Source organism: Manacus vitellinus, unplaced genomic scaffold (assembly GCF_001715985.3).
Source record: "Manacus vitellinus isolate BGI_N305 unplaced genomic scaffold, ASM171598v3 scaffold_16_pilon, whole genome shotgun sequence".
Taxonomy (NCBI): Eukaryota; Metazoa; Chordata; class Aves; order Passeriformes; family Pipridae; genus Manacus; species Manacus vitellinus.
Window position 1 is genome coordinate 1,329,614 of NW_021939189.1, and position 12,081 is coordinate 1,341,694.

Here is a 12,081-nt window from a genome sequence, read left to right on the forward strand (position 1 = left end):
AACCATCGGTGACCCCTTGAAGACCTTCCATCCCCAAGCCCCCCCTGGGCCGAGGGGTCCCCAGGAGACCCCGGTGCGGCGGCACAGGGAGAGGACGCTGCCGCGGGGTTGGAATTCCCGGCTGGCACAGCTCCCCGGGAAGCCGCTCCCTAAAGGGTGCCGGGCCGGGCGAGGGCTGTCCCCGCTCCGGCCGCTCCTGCTGCACCTCCTCCAAGTCCTCTCGTCCCTCCCACTCCCTCCCAATGCTCGCCTCCTGTCAGGGAGCCGGGAAAGGCTGGGATAAGGAAAGGGCTCTGGGATAGAGGCGCTACCAGTCTGGCTGGCTGCCCCCGCGGATGCTCCGGGCCGGGCAGCGGGGCAGCTCCCATGGCCCTTCCCAGCGGGATGCTCCTCGCCTGCTCCCTCTGCCTCCTGCCCGGTAAGTGCCCTCTGCGCCCACCCCAATTCCTCAAACGAGGCGAAACCCAGCGGGAATAATTTATACTGACTTGGGAAAGGTGCTGGAGAAAGCCCAAGGTTAATGAGGCTCTTGGAAAAGTTTTGCCGGGAGCGGGAGGGAGGGAGGTGGGAGCCTTCGAGGAGGCTGCTTGGGAGGGATGGAGATCCGTGATGGGCTCCCCAGGACCGAGCGGGCGGGTGGGCAGCGCCCGACCCCCCTCCTCGGCTGGAGGAACAGGATTAATTGGTGTTTTCCTGAAGCATCGGATGGCGAGGGGAAGAAAACCCCCCAGACTAAGGACTCTTTTATTTAGAACTAACGTCGCGCCCCACAGGTGGTTCGTTCTGTTGCACAAAAGAAAATTGCTCGGGTTTGAATAAATTAAGAGGGGTTTTAGGCAGAGTTTGGCTCCGGGAGCTGAGCCTGCAGCTTATCCCGTGCGGGACGAGCTGCTGGCGGCTGGGATGGGAGGGGGAGTGGGTTTTTATGCTCCTTGCCGGCTCGTTAGAGCTCTCTTCTTGCAGAAAAGTGTCCCAGCACCGGTAATTCCCGTTTCGATCCCGTCTGGCACCCTCCCGCACGCAGCCGGGCTCGGAGCTGCCAGACTGGGCTGAAAGTGGGGGGGGAAAAAAAGCTTTTCCCCAAACCAGGAGCGCGGCCACGGACTCACGCCTCCCCCAGCCAAGCATTCCCAAACATCCTGGTGGAAACGCGCGCCAGGCTGGTTGGGTTTTTGGTTTTTTTGTTGGGTTTTTTTTATGGCTGCTTTGCTTTATTTTCCCCTCTCTGGTGGCGGATCCTTTCAAGCGGCGGCGGCGGCGGCGGAGCTGCTTTGCTCGGTTAATGGGGACCATGTGTGCCCTGCCCGTGGCCAGCGCGGGGCTGTCTGCGGGGAGGGCACTGCCCTGCCCTGCCCTGCCCTGCCCACGGCCCGTGGGGGAACCCCCCGGGGAGACGCTGCTCGGACACAAAGGGTGGGCACCGCAGAAGGAACTCGGGGATGTGGCACATGGGCAGCTCTGCCCTGCCCCGGGCTGGGGGGGAATCCTGCCTGCGGGTGGATTTGCCCATGGGGGGTTTCTGTATCCGGGGGTTTCTGCCCACGGGGGTTTTTGTACCCAGGGGTTTCTGCCCACAGGGGTTTGTGCCCACAGTGGTTTCCAATCTCAAGTGTTTCTGCCACAGGAGCTTCTGCCCATGGATGTTTCCATCCTGGAGTGTTTCTGCCCTTGGATGTTTCTGCCCATGGGGGTTTCAGCCCACAGGGGGTTTGTGCCCACAGTGTTTGTCAGCTTTGGGTGGTTCTTCCCACAGGGATTTGTGCCCACAGGGGTTTCCAATCTCAAGTGTTTCTGCCACGGGAGCTTCTGTCCATCCATGGGATGTTTCTATCCATGGGAGTTTCCATCCTTGAGTGTTGCTGCCCTTGGATGTTTTGCCCACGGGGGTTTGTGCCCACAGTCTTTACCATCCTCAGGTGTTTGTGCCCACAGTGGTTTCCACCCTCAGGTGTTTGTGCCCACGGGGGTCTCTGTCCATGGATCTTTCTGTCCATGGATCTTTCTGTCCGTGGATGTTTCTGTCCATGGATGTTTCTGCCCACAGGGTCCCTCTGCTGTGCAGGCAGTGCTGCCTGTCCTGGCACGAACCCTTGGGTGCTTTGCCCGAGGGAAATCCCTCCCCTGGCTCTCTCTCTTTTGGTCCTGGGGAACCTCCTGACCATGGGCTCTGTCCCTGCTCTTGCCTTGTCCCAGAGCTGGGAGTCCTTGGAGGCACCAGGATTGGCCAGGAGCCAGGGACCCCAGTGACATCTCCCTGCCCAAAACCCATCCTGGGATAATCCAGGGTGTCCCTAAACTTCAGAACAGGCTGGTTCCTCTTCCCTGAGGCTCCAATGCAAGCAGGACACAGTCCTGGACTGACAGAGCCCAGCCCAGGGGTGCTGAGCCACTGCTGCTCATAAACCCCTCCTGTGGGTGGGTCCTGCTGGGCACTGACACTGGGTGTTGGTGGGGAAGGGCTTCCCAAAGGATCCAGGGAGGATGCCCTGAGGTGCCCGTGGGTCAGACCATGCAGCAGTTTTCCCTCACCAGTTTGGTTTCCCAGAGAAGGCAGTTGGCTCCTTCCCTCTCCCAGGGGTCACCAGGTGACAAAACCATCGTGCTGGCTCCACGTGGCACATTTGGGATTGGCCAGGGGGGTTCTTAAGGACCCTCCAGTCCAGGCTTTGATGGTGGAGACTTAATTTTGGGTGACTGCGGAGCCCCAGCAGTGCAGCTGAGAGGGAGCCCCCCTCCCCATTGTCCATCCACTGGCCAAGGCTTGGCCTGCAAAGATCCAATAAATACCCCCCTCAAGGCATTTTTTTGAGAAGCCAAACCTTGCCCCTAACCCATGGCTTTCCTGGTGTTTTCCTGGGAAAGGGGCAGTGGAAGATCTGCCACTATTTATTGCTGACTGGCGTTATCACAAATGAACAATCCGTGAGTTCTTTAGGGCTGCAAAACGTGGCCATCAAACAGCTCCTCCCCAGCTTTGGGGGGCCCAGAAAGCTGGAATTCTGGAAGCACAAGGTACCTGTGTAGCTGCAGCCCCGGAGCTGTTTGTCAGGGATTTTGTGGGTGAGCAGGAATGTTCCGCCACACGAGCCGGGAATGACTGATCCCTCTGTTCATCCTCAGCATTCCCTGGCTCTCCATCCCCTGCTGCTGCAGCCACCAAAGCCTGGGCTGTTCCCTAATAGCTGATGACAAATGCTGGCTTTGAGATAGGGACATGGAGAGGAGCTGGGGGCTGTCAGCATCTCGTCTGGCACAGAGGGGTTCGTGGGAATTAAAGCTGGAGGGAAGCACGAGGACACGTGGCTCATCCTGCTCCTTCTTGCAGCTTTTGCCTGAATATCCTTTATCAAGCTTTAAGATTTCCTTTTCCAACCAAATATTTCAATCCCAGGGAAAGAACAAGCGATGGGATGCAAAGGAGCATCTGATGCCACCAAATCCCACGTGAGGATGGGGATGGGGATGGAATCACAGGAGCCCAGCCCGGTGCTGGGTCACCAGTGGCATCCCCAGGGATGCTGAGGGGGCAGGGATCACATCCATGGACCCACTGCCCACTCCTTATGGGCTTGAGCGAGGAGAGGGAACGGGACTGAGAACAGCAGGGCCAGTTTGGAGGTGCCAGACGGAGCTGCCTGACCCCGGCACGCTCCAGGTTTTTGGCAGACGGGATCTTTCCCTCTGCCATGCACTGCCAGGCTCCTCCAGTGAGCAGCTGGCTCATCCCTGCAGGGCAGCAAGAGCCTGGCATGGCACGTGCTCCTCTCCTGTCCCATTCACACCGTTTTCCTTGTGTCACCTGCAGTGCCCCATGTATATGACACAGAATCCCATGGGATGGACACATTGGGATCTTTTTCCAAGTGTCACTGCTCTCTGTTGGCTCAGCCTCTCTCCAGAAGCTCCCTCCTGAACTGTGACAGTGCTGGAGGTGAATGAAAAAGCCTGGATTTGCATGATTCAGCTAAAAGTATTGCCTGCATTTCCCTCACAGGCAAATAAAACCAGGGAAACTCTTCCGGCAGCTCCGGCGCCTGGCTCACAGCTCCTGGAATCAGAAAGCTTTGGAGCAAAGGAAGTAAAATAGAGCCTCAAACTTCTCATGGAAGTAAAAACAGGCTTAGGGCACCACAGTGCTGCCAGACACCTTTCCAGAGCCCCCTTTCCAGCTGTGAATCCCACTGCCTGCCCGAAGGATCCAGGCAGGAGCACGGCACAGGGACCCACCGTCCCCCTCCCAGAGGTTTCCCTTACAAGGAGGACTTATTTTTATCCTTTTTGGCAGGAAAGGTGGCTTTTATTCCCATCATTGTTTCCCAAAATGTGTCTTATTTTCTCCTCTTTTCAGTCTTCGACCTGACAAGAATCAAAAGTTTGGACACGACAGAAGCTCCGAGCTCGGAGCGGAGGAATTTGAGGTTTCCTGCCTTGGCGGCCTCACAAGCAAAACATGTGGCTTTTGGTCACTTATTTATGACAGTGATGTCACTCCTGACAAGAAAATGAGCCTGAGCTCTTCGGGGTTGCTAAATGTCCTTGACAACCCCTCCTAAAGCTCCCACGAGCTGGAGCCAGTTTAAATATTCTCTGCTCTTTGTTTGGTTTCTCTGTGCCTCGAGTGCACCCACGGTTTGGACATCCCTCCCCTCTGCTGTCCAGTGCCTGGAGACTTTGCTCCCAGATCTTTCTGCTTTTCCAGCCCCATCCCCTTCCCCAGTGCCTGGTGCCTGCTGTGGCTGGGCTGTCCCTCACAGCTCTTCCCCCAGCTCAGAGATTTCCCACTTCAGGGAATATTTCTGCTGTTTAGTCGAGGGTTTATGTTGTTTTCCGTGTCCTGGCTGCCTTTTGCTGCAGCTCCACGATGTGGTCCTAAACCAAGGAGCCATGGGATGGGATTCCTCAACTTATCCCGGTGCTCCCACTCCCCAAGACCCTGTGCAGTGCAAAATCAGAGAAACTGTGATTAATGCAGAAATAAATCAGCTGGAAACCCATCCCATCCCCCCTGACACTCGCTCTGCACCTGAGGGGCTTCTACACAACCTGGAACTGAACCTGCTGGAAACGCAAACCCCCTTCCCCAAAAGTCCCCCCTTTTCCCATGGGTTTTCCAGCCAGACCCAGGGTCTCTCTGGTGGCAGTGACACCCCAGGGTGCTCCCAGCCCCCCGTGTCCTCCCCCCTTGCCCTTGCCCATCACTGCTCCCATGCCCAGTCCCACGCTGTGTTTCTCCCCCGGGTATCAGTTACTCAGAGGAGGTTTTAATTTGTTTTGTAGTGTTAAATTAGGTCAATGTACCACAAAATATGCTGGCTCTCATCCGTGTCTCCTTTTTTTTTTCTTTTTTTTTATTTTCTGATCCCTGCTTTCTAGAATTTCTTTTTGTAGGATCAGGAGGCTCCTTCACCTCAGCCCTCCTTGGCTGGACTGCGCCGCTCCCTCCTCACGGAGCCAAAGCTGCAGATTCCTTCCCATGCCTGCAAAAATCAGCTTTATCCCTGACATTCCTACCCATGAAAACACTCTCCATCCTGAATTTTTCTGCCTGGGAGCAGCATTCCCAACCTCTCCTATTGACAACTCCTTTATGTCCCTGTAAATACAAACCACGAGCCTTCTGTTGCTGTTGCAGCCCTTCTTAAGAAGGATCTTTTATTTGTATGAATCATCCAGCAGCTCCTTTCTGTCCAAGTGGGAATGAAAAGCCAGGATATCCTGGCTCATCCCTATCCATCCCTGCAGCTTCCAGCTCCTTCCTGGGACCTGGATGATGTCCCTTTGTGCTTAAACAACCCCCTGGGGGGAAATAATAGTAAGGAAAAACCACTTGATTGTATAAAAACCACTTTATTGTATAAAACAAAAAGCATTTGCATCTATGGAGGGTTTGAGGGTGCTGCTGGTCCGAGCCAAAGTGTGTCTGTCTCTGGATAAAGATGGGATATAGTGGCTTGGAAGCCATGGGCATGGACCCAGGGACCTGGGACCTGTAACAGAGACAACGCAGTGCCAGAGCTCCCTGGCATGGATGGAGCTCTTCCCCCTATCCAGGGGTCTTTGCCCCCAGCTAATTCCTCCATGGAATGCAGCCAGGGGGGCTCTGGCAGCTCCTGCACCCGTGGATGGGCAAAGAAGCACCTCCAGCATTCCCAAAACATCCCAGTCCTGGCAGGATTCCCCTGGCACCTTGACTTCCCACCTCGCTGCTGGGTCTGGCTCCTCACAGAGGGAGGAGCTGCCAGAAGAACCCCCCAGAAATTGCTCCTGGAGTTTGTCCTGGGTGGGCTGTGAGCAGCAGGCTCGTGGAGATGGGATGCTGTGGGCAGGGATCCTGCTCCTGGTGTCCTGTGGGAAGGGGTGTCTCTCCTGGGGAGAGGACTGAGCCCAAAAACCACCCTGTCCAGGTCTGAGCATCCATCCTCAGGGACACCCCCCTCTGGAGCTGCCTCTCCCCAACAAAGCCCTGAGCAGTACCAGCTTCTCACCCAGGAGAAATGACTCCCAGCTTTGGATCCCTGGGGCTGCAAACCCCTCAGGGCAGAGGGGAATGGGCTCCAACTGGGGCACATCTGCTGTGGCCACACATTTTCCACATCCCCCCAGCCCGTGATCCCTGCTGGGGGGGTGGGGATGTGGTGGGGACCATCTCCACCTCAGCTGGAGCAGCAAAGTGTCCCAGAGCAGCATCATCCATGGCAGGGGGCTGAAGACATTTCAGAGAGGAGGAGGATGCTTTTCTTTCTCCTTCCCATGCCCACTCTGGCTCCAGCAGGTCCCCTTTTCCATCAGGATGAGCTGGTGGATGAGCTTTGCAGGTGGGTGGGGAAGGGCTTGTGCAGCTGTGGCCTCTGAACCCTAAATGATCCTGCTTAAAGCTCCAGCCCTGGGGCTGGAAACCCCCTGGGGGCTCAGGGATGGGCAGAGGAGTGTTGGGTGGCTCCAGGTGAGGCGGGTCTGAGGTGCTTTGGCTCTTGCAGCCTCCTCTCTGTCCTGGTGGTGTGGGAATTCTGTGCCACAGGGGCTCAAACCACCCCTGGCTCATGTAGGACCATCCCAAGGCATGTTATACAGCTTGGGGGGGGGACAGCATTCCCAGGGTGGGTGGGGTTGGAGGCACCTCTGAAGGTCACCTAGTCCAGGTTGCTGGGGTTGTGTCCCATTGGAGTTTGAGTGTCTCCATGGGTGGAGACCCTCCAACCCCTGGGGTGACCTGTGTGTGAGCACAGCCAAGGGGTGTTCTCTCCTCCCAGCCCAGCCCTTGGCTGATAGGATCCTTCTCCTCTCTCCCAGGGCTCAGTGACACCTTCAACATCGACACCAAGAGGCCCAAAATCATCGCTGGCTCCAAGGAGGCCTATTTTGGGTACACGGTGCAGCAGCACGACATCGGGGGCCAGAAATGGTGAGTGAGCTCTGGGCTGGGCTCTGGAGGGGGGGGAGTCCAAAACAACCCTCCCAAAACGCTGGCTGGTCTCCTCCTGCTCCACCTGACCCCCAGTTTGGGGTGGGAAGAGCTGTGGCTCCGGGGGAAACTGAGGTTTGCTCGTGGTGGTGCTGAGAAAGGCAGAGCCTGGAAACCCTTTTCCTTTCAAAAAGCGGAGTTTTGGGAGGGGATAACGGGATATTTTGGTAGGGTTGTGTACAGAGGGTGGTATCCTGGCTCCTGCCCATCTGCCTCCCGTGCACAGGGCTTTGCTCCAGGCAGGTTCCTCGTTCCTTGAAGCCCCTTGGACTCGGACACTGCTGGAAACCCACCCGGGTTTTGGGTCGGGGCCATCCCGTTTTCTGGAGTTCCCATCAGAGCCGGGTCTGCAGAAGTGCTCAGCCCTGCCTGTGTCCATCAGGAATGTGAGATGAGCCTTGGGTGGGCCCTGCCCAGGTTTTGGGTTTCGTGGGGGGTTTTGCTGCTTGCCAGGGCTGATCCCCACGGGGGATCCTGCCCAGATGTTGGCAGAGCCCCTCGGTGCTGGATGCTGTGGGGAGCCCAGGGAATTCCCTGCACCTCCATTCCTGCAGGATCTGCCCCAGGGTGGGTGACAGCCAGGCTTGAGGCAGCAAGAAAACACATAATGAATGCCCATGGATACTCCTGGAATTCAGGAATCAAACCTGCTGTGCCTTTCCATGCCCTTTGCTGGTGCTGGTGGGGGACACGGGGCTGGATCTCGTCCTGTGTCCTCAAGCTGAGCTGATGTTTCAATGGAAAGGAATTTTGGGGCCAGTTGTGGGCCCTCTTTCCCCTGGCTCTGAGCCGTTTGCTGCAGGGATTGTGTGGTTTTCCCGAATGGAATTTTGCATCCCACTAAGGGGGTGATGCTGATGCTGCAGCCCCGGGGCTGGGGGGGCTCTGGTGCTCCCAGCTGCATCCCAGAGGGCCCTGCCAGGGAGCAGGTGACCTCTTGGGATGTTTTTCCTCCTCCCTGTCCACGAACCTGTGCTGTGGGACTGTTTCCCAAGCGAGCTTACACTCAGGAATCCAGAAACATCTGGATGGGACAGAGCCCTCCACCTTTCCTTTGCTCGAGAATGTGACTATTTACCCAGAAAAAACGCTTTTTTGGGGCTAAAGAATTTTAGGCAGCTCATGACCAAAGTCAGTGGAGCTTAAACACAGCTGTGGGGTCATTCCAGTGAATCAAACAAATCTCTGCAAGGTCCTGTGCTGGACCTTGGGTGAGGAGCTGGTGGCACAGAGGATGTTCCTCTCCCTGGCCTGAAGTCTGCCATCCTCAGCTCCCTCCTGGCAGTGCTGGAGCACATCTGGGTGTCACCATGTGCCTAATTCCTAGGGGAACCTGGTGTCTCCATCCCTCAGCTGCTCCAGGGGTGTCTGGGATGGTGGGATGGGCTCGTGCTCTCCAGGGCACTCGATCGGATGCTGCGGGGCACGGGAGCTCCTCGTGTGCAAAATGAACAAAATGTGAAATATGTTCCGTTGGGAATGGATCCAAAACCCCAAAAAATTCGGTGCTGTTTGCTCTGGCTCCTGCAAGAGGCTCCAGAGGTTCTGCCAGGTCAGGATGAGAGGATGTTCAGGGATCGTGGTTCTCGGAAGCAGATAAGGAACAGGAACCAAGTGTCTCTGCCACCACATTCCTGCTGCCTCTTCTTCTGGAGAACATCCCTTTTCCAGATCTCATTTCATCCCAAACAGCCAAATCCCTGGGAGTGTCCAAGGCTCGGATGGATGGGACTTGGAGCAACCTGGGATAGTGGGAGGTGTCCCTGCCCATGGCAGGGGTGGAACTGGATGGGCTTTAATTCCCTTCCAACCCAAACCATTCCATGATTTATGAGGGATCCTGTGCAATTCCCTCCCACCCCTCAGGGGCTGGTTTCCCTGGGAACACCAGCAGCAGGGAAACCCTGGAGTGTTCAGTGCCTGCAGAGATTTCTGCCCAAAGGGAGCTCTCTGAGGGAGAGTGGTGGAAAACACCCATTTTGGGGAATCTTTTCAGCCCAATTGCATCTGTAGGTGCTGTTTTATCCATGATCCCAGCAGAGGGACTCCAATTCCTGTGCCACTGGGAGTCTTATGCTTCTTCTCATGCCTTGGAGCTGCCACCACCAGCAGGGTGGTCAAGGGCTGGGGATCAGTGAAAAGGGATAAAAATCCTCCCTTTTCCCAGCAGGAAACTGGAGCAAAGACCAGCCCTGGCTTATTTTGTCTGTTCTCCCATTTCTCCTGCCAACATCAGTCAGGACAGAGATTTAATTTCCTCTGGTTTTGGTTATTCTGCATGAAAAAAGGGACTTTCTCTGCACAGCAGGAGCGTCCACACGTGCACACATATATATATATAAATATAAATCCAGCATTATTTAAATCTGCAGTTATGCAGCACAAAATGTCCATTAAATATGTGGACGTGGTTAAAAAATGAAGCCACTGTGACTCACCCTGGTTAAAGGAGAAAGGAGGGAACAACCCCAAAGCTCCGTGGTCCAAACCAGGGATGTGGAGGGGGAGCAGGATAAGGATTGTCCCAAGCTCCAGGAGCAATGGAGAGGGAAAGATGAAAGCAGGGGCCAGATGAGCATCCTTCAACCCCATCCCAGGGGAGTTCAGCAGGATCCACTGCAGAGGAGCTCCGGGGGGATCTCAGAGCTCTGTGTGGTTCCAACGACGTGCACGGACCCAGCTGCCAAATTCCAGGCGTGGAATCTGAGGACTTTGGCACCTCTCCTTCAGTCTGAGCCTTTTAATGCTGCTTTTGGCTGCTGTGGATGGGTTTAGAAGGGTTTCAAAGCAGCTTATATATATATATAATATATATAAAAAAAAATGTGTAGGGGTGTGTGTGTAAAGGCATATTTAGGTGTATATAAACTTAGAGATAATATTCTCCAGGTATCTTTTTAATGAGTTTTTCCCCTTTCTTGAAGCTTTTGCAGAAGGACCCAGATCGTTTGCACGTGAGGGCTGTAATTCCAGCCCAGATAGTGGAAAATCCATGAGGAAAGAATTCAGATTATTAAACTCTAGGGGAGGGGGGGAAAAAATCCACTTGGATATACAGTGCTTGAAAAGCTGATGGATTTGGGGGGTGAGTTTGAAAGTGGCTTTCAAACTTCTCTCTCAACACCTTCTCTCTCTTCTTCATTAAGCTGGGGGTGCCTTCTGCAAGTATGTGAGTGGAAAAGATGACAACAGGGTTACTGAAACTCATCCTGAAGTGCTCCAGGGCCTCGTGCAGCAATGCTCAGGCAGCAGCTGCCTGGCCCTGGAGCCTCCTGGGATTTTGGGATTATGGGATCTGAGCTTGCCCAGTGCCCAGGGCTGGGCACCTTGGGGGAAACGGGAGCTCCCTGTGCTGCTGGTTTTGGGGCAAAATAACCTGGCAGGGGTTTCAGGGAGTTGCTGAAGGATGGAGGTGGTTGTGGGGTTGCCCGGAAGGGCTGAGCTGGCTCAGCACTGCTCCTCTGCCCCAGGTCACGCTCTGGTTTGGGCCATTTTGGGGGGGTTAAGGTGTGAATCAAATCCAGGCAGGTTTGTTGCTGTGGAAGGAATTTTTTGGGGGGCAAAATAAGTGTGTTCAAACAAGCCAAGGGTTTCCACAAGCTCCCATGGGCTGTGTGTCCCTGAATTGGGGAAGCTCCCACGGGTGCTCTTCTCGCAGTGCTCAGGGATGTTTGTGGCCAACACAAACTGGAATCACATCAAATTTGGGGTCCAAGAGCAGGGGGAAAAGGGAAAAAAATTCCCTCTATCTTTCATCTCCTTCCAGTTGCTTGTCTTGGTTGCTCCCTGTCATCCCGTGAGCAGGAGCTGTGTCATTCCCTAAGGAAGGACAATTCCCTCCTCTCACACGTGCGTGGGAGGACACTCCAACCACTGCCCTCAGCTTCCCATTGCCACCAGACATCCCAGGAGAGAAGTAGGAGAGGGAAAGGGGGTCCAGGGGGTTGGCTGTGTCTCCACAGGGCAGTGGCAGCATCTGGGATGCTCCACACGAGTGCCAGCACCAGCCTGTGGCTGTGGATTGAGGGTTTCCAGCTATGCAAAAAATGAAGCTTGAGAAGAACTGGCTGTGGAAGGAGAGCCCTGGGAATAAACATCCATTAGCCCTCAGAAGCTGTAAAAATAATAAATACAGCATTCCCGAGCTGGCTGAGGGCAGGGATTCACTGATCTGCTGGCAAGGTGGCAGGACTGGAGAGTGGGTCCCTGTGGGCTTCGGATCTGTGGGTCGAGTGATTGGGATGCTCCTGAGCTCCCTCCCCATCCTGAGCTCACGTCCTGCAGCTGTGAAATCCCAGTGAAGGGCTCACCTCCCTTAACCTCCCCCCACAATCATCCTTGTGAGCCCCCCCAGAAGTTTCCCCCTTTCCCAAGGGTTCCTGGAGAGGGGCAGCCCCGACCCCCGTCCCTGCAGCTGCTCCAGGCACAGACATGACGTTCCCAGTCTGAGCCTGGCCAAGGGGAAAAAGAGGAGGGAGAAGGGAGGGCAAAAAATCTGCCTGCTGGATTTCAAGCTATAATTGTGCTGATCTGGAAAAACAGTTACAGGGTTTGCTGTTTCCCTACTACTGAGAGAGACTTTCTTGGCTGGAATTCTCCTGTGGTTTGGCCGCTGCCCG

The 12,081-nt window shown here is 55.4% G+C and overlaps 1 protein-coding gene across 1 annotated transcript in view; it reads left to right on the plus strand.

Moving 5' to 3' along the window:
• Positions 1-263: 263 nt before the first annotated feature.
• The window catches only part of ITGA11 (integrin subunit alpha 11), a 48,085-nt gene continuing 36,267 nt past the window's right edge, over positions 264-12,081 (plus strand). Inside the window, exons 1-2 of the mRNA XM_029958721.1 lie at positions 264-418; positions 7,291-7,402. Coding sequence (XP_029814581.1) covers positions 367-418; positions 7,291-7,402 — 164 coding nt within the window. The 5' untranslated portion in view covers positions 264-366. The remainder of the gene's footprint in view (positions 419-7,290; positions 7,403-12,081) is intronic.